This window comes from Populus euphratica, unplaced genomic scaffold, assembly GCF_000495115.2.
Source record: "Populus euphratica unplaced genomic scaffold, PopEup_1.0 scaffold100.1, whole genome shotgun sequence".
Taxonomy (NCBI): Eukaryota; Viridiplantae; Streptophyta; class Magnoliopsida; order Malpighiales; family Salicaceae; genus Populus; species Populus euphratica.
The window spans coordinates 553,096-566,612 of record NW_011499985.1 but is presented as its reverse complement, the minus strand read 5'-3'; the positions used below and the strand labels follow the sequence as shown (position 1 = coordinate 566,612).

The 13,517-nt window shown below is 39.5% G+C and overlaps 1 protein-coding gene and 1 long non-coding RNA gene across 3 annotated transcripts in view; both read right to left on the bottom strand.

Moving 5' to 3' along the window:
• LOC105140059 (uncharacterized) overlaps positions 1–522 on the bottom strand; it is a 9,872-nt gene extending 9,350 nt beyond the window's left edge. Inside the window, exon 1 of the long non-coding RNA XR_845115.1 lies at positions 440–522. This is a non-coding gene — a long non-coding RNA (uncharacterized LOC105140059). The remainder of the gene's footprint in view (positions 1–439) is intronic.
• Positions 523–2,033: 1,511 nt separating this feature from the next.
• LOC105140060 (3-hydroxyisobutyryl-CoA hydrolase 1-like) overlaps positions 2,034–13,517 on the bottom strand; it is a 29,816-nt gene continuing 18,332 nt past the window's right edge. The window contains exons 2-15 of one of the 2 annotated variants that reach the window (XM_011046733.1): positions 11,206–11,308; positions 10,864–10,944; positions 10,377–10,445; positions 10,149–10,212; positions 9,986–10,065; positions 4,396–4,479; positions 3,989–4,073; positions 3,632–3,717; positions 3,065–3,186; positions 2,906–2,966; positions 2,723–2,821; positions 2,503–2,604; positions 2,381–2,431; positions 2,034–2,310 (exon numbers count right to left, since the gene is read on the bottom strand). In XM_011046733.1, coding sequence (XP_011045035.1) covers positions 2,173–2,310; positions 2,381–2,431; positions 2,503–2,604; positions 2,723–2,821; positions 2,906–2,966; positions 3,065–3,186; positions 3,632–3,717; positions 3,989–4,073; positions 4,396–4,479; positions 9,986–10,065; positions 10,149–10,212; positions 10,377–10,445; positions 10,864–10,944; positions 11,206–11,244 — 1,161 coding nt within the window. In that variant the 5' untranslated portion in view covers positions 11,245–11,308 and the 3' untranslated portion in view covers positions 2,034–2,172. The remainder of the gene's footprint in view (positions 2,311–2,380; positions 2,432–2,502; positions 2,605–2,722; positions 2,822–2,905; positions 2,967–3,064; positions 3,187–3,631; positions 3,718–3,988; positions 4,074–4,395; positions 4,480–9,985; positions 10,066–10,148; positions 10,213–10,376; positions 10,446–10,863; positions 10,945–11,205; positions 11,309–13,517) is intronic. The other variant, XM_011046734.1, reaches the window with a different exon arrangement.

Sequence of the window (13,517 nt, the reverse complement as noted above, 5' to 3'; positions counted from 1 at the left end):
TGTGAAGGTGATCTTTGAAATGCAACTCTGTGTTGTTTGCCAACTAAACAATGAGTACATGTGTTCAAGTTCATACCTTTTAATGGAAGGTAGTTCTTCTTGACAAAGATGCCAAGGCTTTTCTCACTCAAATGTCCAAGCCGGCTGAATCTACAACCCAGGTGGTATCTTGACATGCAAGATTAATACAACCATTATACAAACAATGACAACATCACCATCAAATACAACTGCAACTGTACCATTCTCTTCATTCTTGTCTTCATCTTTACCCTTTTTATCTTTTTATACTTTCTGCAATCTTTTTGCATATGCCCAGGCTTATTACAATAATAACACTTAAAACCCTTCCTTGACTGAGATCTTCCTCTTGGCTTCCATCTGCCTTTTCTATTACTAGATTCTCTATCTTGCTTGCTGTGAGAGAACCTGCTTGGACTTCTCCCTTGACTTTCTGTAACAAGTGCATGAGACTCAGAAGTGCTTGTGCCTTTCCTCCTCTTCTCTTCATTAAGGATACAATCCTTCACCATTTTCAAAATGATCTTCCTATTTAGAGTAGAATTGCTAAGTGACACCACCAAAGTCTCCTAACTATCCGACAATGAACTCATTAGGATTAGTGTTTGCATTTCATCAGCTAACTCCAGATTCATCAATGACAACTGATTCAAGAACCCTTGGAATACATTTATATGCATCGAAGCGTCTTTACTATCTCTATACTTCAAATTCACAAGGTCTTTAATTACAAAAACCTTGTTTTGTGCACTCTTCTTAGTAAATGTTTCTTCCATCTTCCAAACTGTATAACAATCATGTTCTTGAGAAATATGATTAATGGACTTAGAAGATACCCATTTTCTAACATTAACAGTAGCCTTTCTATTTAGCCCATTCCATTTTGCATCATCCATATCATCAGGCTTTATTCCTTTACATTCAATCGGCAAAGCCAAGTCATTGCAATAAGTGATCTTTCATAATTGTTTTCCATAGAAAATAAATTGAGGAAGTGAGCTTTATCATGCCTGAATCTTCCTTTTCCATTTTAATTGCACAAGAAATTCAATCTACACAACCAATGCTCTGATACCACTTTGTTGGGAAAACTAGGAATAATCGGACACCAATTTACCTAGATCAATTCAGCGGAATACAATTCACAATTCACAAGTTCCAATTCTTTTCCTCTTTGTCCAGTAAAACAAAATCAAACAATGATCAAATATAATGCAAATAATCACAAAATCAACACCAAGATTTTAACGTGGAAAACCCGATATAGAAAAAACCACGGGACCGTAGTCCATCTAAAAACTTCCACTATCAACAAATAATGGGTTCACAATCATTCTTCCTCAGATTCAACTAAGGGATACAACATATATATCATCAAGAACAACTTATTCTCGGATTGCAACAAGATTAAAGGAGAATTATTTGAGAAAAACTTACCATACTGACAGCCCCGTTTTCTATCAAAAATGCCAGCTTCTACACCACCAATCTTTGATCCGACCGTTCAGAATAAAGAGTTACATGTCTAAAAGCTTCTGTCAAAATCTTAACCCGATCCAACGGTGAACGAGCTGGAAATCGAAGGAAGAACACAGGCTGCTCTGCTGCCTCTTCTTCTCTTTTTCTCTCTTGGTTTTCTTCTTTTCTCTTCTATTTTCAATTCTACCGCTACAATACCCGAACTATATTAATTTGAATACCAAGAGACAATCATGCTGTCTCTTGAAATTAATGTGGTGGTCCCACCATCACATGGTGTGGGACCACACACAACATCAATAGATTACCATATTTGAATCAAATGATCCACCTAAAACCTTGATTCTGAACCTTTACGAGTTAATTAGCATTTAATGTGCTATCTTGTAATGTTCCGAGCACAAAGGGGAGGTTTATTAGAGGGTGTTTGGCAAACGCAACTTAGCAAATTTTTGGCTGTTCAAATTTTGGAGCTTAGACAGGAATTGGAAGATCAGACTCAAGGCAACAATATAACGTGTAAAAAGTAGGGGTGGAGGCATGAAAAATATAATTTTCTCCAATGAAAGAGTGCATTATTTAATTAAGACATCGTCCATTAATTATACAACTGTCTGCTTCTGTGATCATGGAGAAAGATAGTCCTGATCACCCCCTAAAACTTTTCCAGTTTCAAAGTTTCGGCCTCATGGTATCAATAAAGTTGGATCTGGTAGGAAGTTGAAGGGATTCCATGTAATCTTCATCAGCTCTAGAGAAATATCGGTCCACTATTTCATCAGTCACTAGCTCTAACTTTGAAGGATCCCACTGTTAAAAACAAGAAAAGACAATTACATTCCATTATGTGATTGATAAGAAAACATATCAAGCACAGTACCATATGCACCTTGGGATTTCTGTCTTTGTCCAACAACATGGCCCTCGTTCCCTGCAGAGACGCATAGTCATTGCATTATGTTCTTATCACTGAAATTAAGTTCTTATCATTCCTATAATTACCTCATAAAAATCATCGCTAACTGTTCTTCTCGCAATGTGGGAACCAACAGTAAATTCCTGGATGAGGCATTGCTCAAGTCCTTGCGTGCGGCCCTCTCTAATCTAATCGACACCCGAAAAGTTATTTATGGGAATTGAAGAAAAGGGGAGCATTCTTTGAAATGTAATTGAAACAAAATATTTAGGTAAAAGATAAGAAATCACTTAAAATCATTCATACCGATCTAAGGGAAATTTTGAGGCGTGCTGGACAGGCTGATTTCATCCAATCCATTGCCTCAAGAATCCACTTTTCTGCTCTAGTTTCTGCCTCACTCTCCTAAAACAAGTCAAGCAGGTATCATATTGATGGCATTCCTAATTGAGGATTTCTACACTAACTTTAGTGAGAAAAGCTGCTTACCAGTGATGATAGTATTTCTTCAACTGTTGTTCTTGAGAAACATTTGTTGATGATCTCCAATCTATTAATGATTGGATATTCAAATTCAGGTTGGATGTTAACAGACACTAGAAGATATTGATACAAGCAGCACAAAATTTTCAGGGACCCGAATATTACCTGCTAAAAGCACCATGCTGTTTAACATTTGGTTTGTGCATAAATTTGCTGATGATCTCAGAAATCGTTTTCGTATCAGAAGAAGTTACTTCATCTAGTGCAGTTTCCAACAAACGGACATCCTACGTCAAAAAAACGGAAGAGAAAGAAATTATGCAATCCTCTGATGGTAAATAAGAGAACATATACGACAAAATAACTGTCACTGCAGCAAGAAACTGGTTGGTGTCATTAAAATGAATCTAGGTTCCCTTGTCAAGAGGATTGGGGATTGTGAAGGATAACAGAGCTTGTTATAAGTTAAATCCTCAGGCATCATGGAGTTTATTATAGGTCAAAACTCTAAAAAAATCAAGAGCACCATATTTTTGTTAGTTCCTAAAATGATCGGAAAAAAAATAAATTTCTAAACTGCTGAATAATGAAATAAACAAGAAAAAGCTCCTGCAGAAGATTCCTGGTGCAGATAAAGAAATTTATAAATTCAATTATATCCTACTTTCAATTGCTTTTCTGTGTAACCTTTTAATCGTAAATTAAACCGAGCACAATTCTAAGAGACATTACCTTTGAGAGCATGAAATGATTTGCAAGGCCACACTCAACCATTTCTGCTCCTCTAATCTTAGTTCCAGTAAGTCCCAAATATTCACCTATATAACGAGTTAGAATGAGTAAAAACAGAACTGAATCAGAATCTTCAAGACCATATTAAATTGCTAATGAATAAAAGAATCAGAGAAGGAATTTTCATCTTCCATGATGCATTGAAAAAATTTCTTAACACTGCAGTGTGCTTACGTTTTAAAAAACAAACAGGGTTCATGAATATTCACGAGGGTGAACACTCAGAAGGAAGATGATAAATCATAAAATCGTACCAGACAATTATTACAGTAGATAGAGTACTGAGTAGGTAGTTACCAAAAAATCCAGGGAGCCTGGAAAGGAAATATGATGACCCAACATCAGTAAAATGTCCTATTGCTGTCTCTGGCATGGCGAACACCTATGCAAGTTGATGTAACAATCAAGCACCATTACTTATCCACTGTACAAATGAGATGAACACGCAGATGCTTATAATATCATTTGTTTTGTATTTTCATCACAAAATATGAAGATTCCAAGAGTTAGCTTTCTTCGAACTGAAGGAACATTAATTCATGAAAAGAAGACAGTCCTTCTGAGGCAAAATGCAAAAACCATGTTGCATAAATGAAGGTTCCCCAACCAACACTGCTCTTTGCTCTTTCAGAAATATCACTAAGAGAAATCAGTTTTCTATGTTGCCAAAGGAATAAAATGCAGTATGTAAAGCAGAAGCATACAGTATTTTCTGTGACAATCCTGAAAGTTCCCTGCAGGGATAGCCCAGCACCACCTCCCATCACGATCCCATCAATAATTGCAACCTTCAAATATCCAATTAAATTTATAAAAATCAAATGACGATGACAAGAGTGATAGGAGATCCAAACATTCAAACACACACAAATTTACGTGGTTCGGCAACTTGCCTACTCCACGGAGCTACTGGTTTGTATTAATCAAGTTCAAAAGCAATACAAACAACAAAACAAGGAGGAGGAGAAAACTTCTCAACTCAACTCAACTCTCACCCTTAGCTCTCTCTCTGTGTTTCTCTCTATCTCGTGGTGCTCATCAGCTATCAATGGCACTCTCTATTTATAGCTGATGTGGGAGACAAGTTTCTTCTTTAGTCAACAATGGTGGGCAACAATTTCTTTGGTTAGGCACCCACCATGCAACCACCATTGACTTTAGCCATGTCTAACATGGCTGCCACCAACCATGTTGTGTCCACACCCAACAATCTCCCACTTGGACACAAATGGCGCTAGATCTGTTTTTTAATCTTTAAGTCCAACTGAAGCTTTACACAGCTTCAGTTTATCAAGAGTGACTCCTTTGGTTAACATGTCAGCTGGATTCTTGCTTCCACAGATCTTTTCAAGTAACAGTTGTTCATCGTCGAGCAGTTGCCGGATGAAGTGATATTTGATCTGTATGTGCTTTGTTCTGGAGTGAAATGCTGGATTCTTGGCAAGGAAGATTGCACTCTGACTGTCACTATACAAAGTACCCTTTCCATGCATCTTGCCCAATTCTTGCAGGAAACTCTGTAGCCATACTATCTCTTTTGCGGATTCTGAAACTGCGACATATTCAGCTTCTGTCGTTGAAAGAGCAACTATCTTTTGCAAGGTAGAACTCCAAGAAACAGCAGTGCCTCCTAGAGTGTATATATAACCTGTAGTACTCTTTCTGCTATCAACATCTCCTGCTAGATCAGCATCTACAAAGCCTTCAAGTTTCAAACCGCCAGCTGTGAAAATAAGACATGTCTCCGATGAGCCTTTTAAGTACCTCATGATCCATTTCACTGCCTCCCAATGCTGCTTTCCAGGATTGCTCATATATCGGCTTACAACTCCCACTGCATGGGCAATATCTGGTCTAGTACAGACCATGGCATACATCAAGGAGCCGATAGCTGAGGCGTATGGGATCTGGTCCATGTATCCACGATCTAGCTCAGTTTTTGGTGATTGGTCTTTACTGAGCTTGAAATGATTCCCCAGAGGTGTACATACTGGCTTAGCATTATCCATACTAAACCTGCTGAGAACCTTCTTGACATACTCTGCCTGTGAAAGCTTTAGTATGCCTTTGTCTTTGTCTCTGATGATTCTCATGCCAAGTATTTGTTTAGCAGCTCCCAGATCCTTCATTTCAAACTGTTTTGACAACTGTTGCTTTAGCTTGTCAATCTCTTCCATGCTGGAACCTGCAATTAACATATCATCCACATATAGCAGTAGAATGATATAGGAGTTGTCAAAATGTTTGACATAGCAACAATGATCAGCCTGACATTTTGTGTATCCCGTACTACTCATGAAGTTATCAAACTTCTTGTACCACTGTCTTGGAGCTTGCTTCAAACCATATAGACTCTTCTTTAGTTTGCAAACTTGACTCTCCTTTCCTGGTATTGCAAACCCCTCTGGTTGTTGCATGTAAATGTCTTCCTCCAATTCTCCATGAAGAAATGCTGTTTTTACATCTAATTGTTCAAGATGTAAATTTTCTGCAGCTACTATCCCCAGAACAACTCTGATTGTTGTAAGCTTCACAACTGGAGAAAATATCTCAGAATAGTCGATCCCCTTCTTTTGCTGAAACCCTTTTACAACAAGTCTTGCTTTGAACCGTTTGCTTCCGTCATGCTCGGTCTTTACTCTGTAGACCCACTTGTTTTGCAGGGCCTTCTTTCCTTCAGGCAGTTTGGTTAACTCCCAAGTCTTGTTCTTCAGCAATGACTCCATCTCATCCTTCATGGCTAACTCCCACTTGCTCGAGTTTCTATCTTGTAAGGATTCTTCATAATTTAATGGTTCACCACCATCGGTCAGCAAGATATAATTCAGTAGAAGTGTGAACCGTTGTGGAGGCTTTATAGTCCTTGAAGACCTGCGAACAGCTGGTTCACTTGGCTCTGCGCTATCTTGTGTAGAAGTGGTGGGTACTGAAGTGCTTGAACTATCTTGTGTGGACTCTTGAGTGGTAACATCAGGAAGCCCTTCTAATTGTATGAATTCAGATTTCTGTGAACTCGTATCTGAATCAGTTATCTCTAGTTCTGTACTTGATTTGTCTTTGTACAAAACTTTCTCGTTGAAGATCACGTTCCTGCTTCTGATAATCTTCCTGTTCTGATCATCCCAGAACCGAAATCCAAATTCTTCATCTCCATAGCCAATAAAGAAACATTTCTTTGATTTGGCATCCAGCTTGTTGCGAGCATCAGAGTCTACATGTACATAGGAAACACACCCAAAGACTTTTAGGTGAGCAAGCTGTACTTCTTTTCCTCTCCAGACTTCCTCGGGCAGTCTGAACTCCAAAGGTACTGATGGTCCACGGTTGATCAAGTAAACTGCAGTATGAACTGCATCAGCCCAGAATGTTTGAGGTAGCCCAGAATGCAACCTCATGCTTCTAGCTCGTTCATTGATGGTCCGGTTCATCCGTTCAGCAATACCATTCTGTTGTGGTGTGCCTGGAACTGTCTTTTCCATTCTGATACCGTTGACAGCGCAATACTCCTTGAAACCTCCATCAATGTATTCTCCTCCATTATCAGATCGTAAGCATTTCAGCTTCAAGCCTGATTCAGTCTCAACCATAGCCTTCCATTTCTTGAATGTGTCAAACACATCAGATTTATTTTTCAGAAAGTAGACCCATACCTTTCTGCTAAAGTCATCAATAAAAGTGACATAGTACCGAGAACCGCCAAGAGATGCTACTGGAGCTGGTCCCCATAAATCTGTGTGCACCAGTTCTAGTTTTCTTGGTCTTAAGGTCCTGCCAACCTTTAAGAAACTGAGCTTCTTCTGTTTTCCGAGAACACAGCTTTCACAAATGTCTAGATCAACATTTTTTAATTCTGGCAGCTTTCCCTTTGACTGAAGTATCTTCATCCCCTTTTGACTCATATGGCCGAGTCTGCAATGCCATAGCTGTGCCTGATTATCTGCTTCAGTAGAGGCAATTATATCTGCTGATCTTGTGGTCATATACAGGGTGCCGGTTTTCTTTCCACGAGCCAAAACCATTGCTCCCTTTGATACCTTCCACATTCCTCCACAAAAAAGGATTGAATGACCACTATCATCAAGTTGTCCGACCGAGATCAGCTTTTTCTTTAGTCCAGGAACATGCCTTACATTTTGCAAGTTCCATATAGATCCATTCATTGTCTTGATTTGCACATCTCCTATACCCACAATCTCCAATGGTTGTCCATCGGCCAGATAGACTACCCCGTGATCTCCAGCAATATAGTTTTGCATCATTTCATGGTGTGGTGTACAGTGAAATGAAGCTCCAGAATCAAGAACCCAATCATCAATAGGACTATGTACAGCAAGAATCAAAGCATCTTGTACCTCGTCTGTAGTGGCGTTTGCAGAATCAGCTTCAGGTTTCTTTGGTTTTGTGCAACTCCTCATAAAATGGCCAGGTTTGCCACAATTCCAACATTCAACCTGCTTCCTGGGTCCAAACTTGCTTTTGCTTCTGTACCTGGATTTTGATCTGCCTCTGGATAAGCCTTTGTCTTGTCTCCTTCCTCGAGTGTTGATGTTGAAAGCTGAACCTGAACTTGAGCTTTCACCCGAGTCTTTTCTTCGTACTTCTTCAGCTAAAATCAGGTCTCGGATATCATCATACTTTAATTTGGATTTTCCAGCTGAGTTGCTTACGACTGTTCTCATACCTTCCCAACTGCTTGGAAGTGAAGCTAGCAAAATAAGTGCTCGGATCTCATCATCAAACTCAATTTCAACGGATGACAATTGATTTGTGATGGTGTTGAAATTATTAAGATGCTGTGTAACAGAGGTGCTTTCTGTCATCTTCAGGTTGAACAGCTTCTTCATCAAGTGCACTTTGTTATTTGCTGATGGCTTCTCATACATCCCAGACAAGGCTTCCATCAATCTTGCTGTGGATTTCTCTTTTGTAACATTATGAGCAACTCTTCTTGACAATGATAGCCGGATAATGCCCAAGACTTGTCTATCAAGTATTTGCCAATCTTCTTCTGACATGTTTTCTGGCTTGCTCCCCAACAGAGGAAGATGAAGTTTCTTCCCATATAGATAATCTTCAATTTGCATTTTCCAATATCCAAAATCAGTTCCATCAAATTTTTCAATTCCTGCAGCCTTTATTTCATCAGCCATTTTTACTCTTTCTCGGATTTGAATCTCAACAATCTGACCTTACAGATGTGTCCGGAATGGCCAAAAATGCTGGAAACGACACTGAGATCACCCAAATCGGACTTCGGATGGCTCCGATTTAAGCAATCAAAGTTTGGGATAACTGGACGCTGCAGATGAAGCCACGTGGCAGGAGGAATAGTCGCTGCGCCACACCGGATCAAAACCCAGGTATGCTGACGTGTCAGGATGACGTGTCACACACGTAAGCAATGTGGGGTCCACCTAATCTGACGTGGCAGACCCGCGGAGATTTTGCGGATGACGTGGCAGTGCTGACGTGGTGATGACGTTGCATGGATGACGTGGCTGCTTGGCCGGTCAGACGGCTGACGTGGCAGGGGCGCGCGGCTGCTGACTGTGCTGGACGGCTGACGTGTCTGCTGACGTGGCAGTGTCGATTTGCAGGAATTGGCGAGGAAGACGCGTGACGCGCGTACGGCGCGTCTGTGCGCGTGGGCAGTACTGGTGGTGGCGCGTGCAGGCGCGTGCGGGCATGCAGGACGTCGGATTTTCGCCGGGTTTTCACCAGTGGATTCCTCTCGTCGTCCTCTTCACGGTGGTATGTTCAAAAACACGTTTTGAGAACTTTGATTTTGGAGTTTGGATCAAACACCCTCTTTTTTCAAGAACTTTCAAGAACAAGCTCTGATACCAGTTGATAGGAGATCCAAACATTCAAACACACACAAATTTACGTGGTTCGGCAACTTGCCTACTCCACGGAGCTACTGGTTTGTATTAATCAAGTTCAAAAGCAATACAAACAACAAAACAAGGAGGAGGAGAAAACTTCTCAACTCAACTCAACTCTCACCCTTAGCTCTCTCTCTGTGTTTCTCTCTATCTCGTGGTGCTCATCAGCTATCAATGGCACTCTCTATTTATAGCTGATGTGGGAGACAAGTTTCTTCTTTAGTCAACAATGGTGGGCAACAATTTCTTTGGTTAGGCACCCACCATGCAACCACCATTGACTTTAGCCATGTCTAACATGGCTGCCACCAACCATGTTGTGTCCACACCCAACAAAGAGTGCAGAAATATATGAGATATTATTGCCTTTGCTAGTTTGCACAATGATAGAGCCATATAACTTTTATACCACAGGCTTTCCATATGTTGCCACTAAGTAGTCCATTATGATTTGTTTCTTGTAAAAATTTATTCCATAGCTCCAATGCCCTGCTTCATCCAAGGAGATAAAACATTAACAGCATCAAACATTTTCCAATTACTTTTAAACCTTCGTAGAAGATGATTTTCACCTGCAACCATACAAGTATATGATGCCAAGACATCACCACCAGCACAAAATGCCTTTCCATTTCCCTGCATGAGATTTAGTTGAATGTGATGTATGAGCTAGATGATAATGGCATCGGCAGAGACAACTGAATGAATCATATGGAGTAGAATCATGTTCTGATGTCTAACCACGTGCAACTTAATTAGAGGTTGAGAATTCCAGCACATTCCCAAATCAGCCTTTTTACCTTCAATATCACCATTTTGACTTTAGGATCAACCTCGTAAGCTTTCAACTGCTTGATCATCTGACAGGTCTGCCAACAAAATTAATAAAAGGAGTTAACGGTCTAGTTTTTATCATTTGGCAGCTTATTGATAAAGAAAGTTGCCATTGAAAGTAAAGAAGAAATAATGTAAATTTCACTCGACTTCGAAAAGCATTCACCGTTGCTGATGTTTTAGCTAAAGCTGGTGCCTCTAGATCAGAAGATTTTATGCCATGGCTTTGAATCTTGTTTTTATCTGCTGGCACTACTTATTTCACCACCCTGTTTTGTCATCTTTGTTTATTTTTATGCTTGAGAGAAAATTTTGTGTCTCTGATGAATACCGTTTCCTGATTTCTTTTAGTGAAGTGTGCCATCCTTTATGAGAAGAAAAGAAGCTAGAAAACGAAGGGAAAAAGTACATGCGTGATTCGCAAATAAATTAGAAAAATCAATTTAAGCATACCATATGATAGGTGAGGCTGTTTAACTTGTGTGGTCTGTTCAGTATCACCTTCTTCACACATGAATTTCCTTCGAACAGCACCTAGATCAGGATACAAATCGTATGAAGAAATTAAATATTTCTTGGCTGCCCTTGTACAAGCTTGGAGAAAAAGCTTTTCATTCCATTTTGTTGATATGCATGAACATAAATTAAGAGCAATCCAATGAACAGTGAGTAAGAGCACCAAGAAGGAAACTTTGGCCTCTTGTTATCTTTAGTTTCTTGAATTTTTCTTCATGCACCTGCCATTTTCCGTTTATCACAAGAAATGTAGCGCAAAAGAGAAGAAATGGGAGGTACCTGGTCAACATCTTTGTCGAAGCAGTGACGGATAGCCATTAGAGATATAAATCCGCTCTCTAGGTTCCAAGATACAAGTTAGCAAACAAGCCTTCTTAAAACACTACCGACGTGTTGGAGATTCTGGACCGGTAATATACTAATATTTACCTATTGAAAGCTAAGTATAATAATATAATATTTAATATGGTTCGATAAATCACCTATATTTATAAAAAAAGTTTATATTATTAGAAATAGAGAAACGGTACAATACATATATATGGAGGAGAAGAAGTATCATATCTACTCAAACTCAACTCCTAACTCACACATATTACAGCAAGACTACTGCCCTTAACAACCTCTCTTTCTCTCTTTGCTTTACTCTCTCTCTCTCTCATTTTGCTCTCAAATAATACTTCTATTTATAGGCATAAATTGTAAAACAAGATGCCATAAATTATGGCACAAATGATGGCAGCACATGAATTGCACTATTTTTATCAATAATTGGTGCAACTACCATTGTAGCCTTTTGACATTGACAACCCTACTTTTTAGGGTAGACTGTAAAGGTTGTTGCCTATTAATGACAATATCCCAACAATCACCCCCTTTGACATTTATAAAGGCAATTGTTCTCTTGCTTCTTTAGCACAAACTTAGAGCTTGCATGTTGCAGCTCTTCCAAGCTTATCATTCTAAGAGTATTTGCAGCTAAGTCTACAAGTACTCGCCAAACTTTTCAATCACTAGAGTCACCAAAGGATCACTTCAACTAGACGGTCTTCCATTTCATATCTGAAGAATGTTAACGCTTGTTTCTGGTACACAATATTCCCTTTCGAGTGTATCAACCATGCTTGGTTTGGAATGATTTTTCAAGCCTCACACCAAAGCTTACAATAGCCCCTTAAATAGAAATTTCCAAATGCGATAGTTATTAAATGAGTATTTTAATGTGATCATGAGCTCACAACTCTTTCAAAAGTATACTCATCTTAGAGTTGCATCTACCCTTTGTTCCACTCTAGGAACCACACCTTACTTTTCCATAAGTTTCCCGCTCTTAGTCTAAAGAGTCTAGATAGCTCTTTACCTTTCGCCATGGAGGCAACCCATTAAAAGTTGATCCATATCTGTCTTTATATTCTGAGTATTGCAATGTCATTACTAAGCTTACCACTTTGATAAGAGTCAACTTGTTCTAAGAACCTACACATGCTCTCTGTTTCTAAATAGCAATCGCGTCTTAATGCTCCACAAGTCATCCATTTATTGTCCGAGGCAAATGTCTTTTAACTCATTGATCTTTAGCATGGGGGTAATATCTATGAAAGTTAATCCGATATTTGTCTCCATACTCATCATAGCCACTTCATTGGCTAGACACCTGTCCACTTATATCCAACCATCACATTGGCTTTAGGGCGTTCAGAACTAAGTCTTCTATCATGGCCTTCACACCTTCCATCTGAGATGTCTCCACTCGTCGTCATATGACGGTCTTATCTTGGACTCATATTGTGGCCCTCACAATTTCTCTAAGGTGTCTTAGCCTGTTGTCATAGGGCGTTCTGAACTTGAGCTCATTTCATGGTCCTCACACCTCTTCTAAGGTGTCTTTGCCCGTTATCATGGGACGGTCTAATCTTGGGCTCATATCATGACCCACATACCTTCTATCTATGGTGTCTCCGCCTGTTGTCATGCGGCGGTCTCATCCTCTTTCATTGGGGATGACTCTAGTGACTTCAAGATTCTCTAAGACCATATAGACTATGGGAGAGATTACTACCACTGATTACATACAAAGAGAGAGTTGCAGTACACTCTTCTCAAACCTCCATCTCAATTTCTATGTTTGGAGCTTTTACTCCTTTCTTGCTTGATAACTCCACCCACACCAACTTTCTTTTGGTGTCTTCGCCTTTCATAGATGGTTGCCTATTATTACAGGTGTTTGCACCCCCTCAATTAGGTGCATCTACAACAACTCATCTACAACAACTATGGGAGAGACTCGTATGTTGTCTTTATCAAGAGTACAAGAGACTTCCTATTATACAACCTTTACACAGTCTCTGCTTTAAGCTTCATCTAAGAACTCTTCTTCTCTTTGCACCTGTTGTCTCATTACAATACCTCGTTGGATCTTATGGGTATTCTTGCATAATCTTCGTGTGCCCTCGTGCAATTTGTTGTAGCCTATTTTGGGCCCCCCATTAAAATAAAAATAAATAATAAATAATTAAAAAAAGATCAGAACAGTGTCATTTTTTACCGACACTGTTCCTCTTTCTTCTTCCCCTAAACGTGCAGTAGGGAAA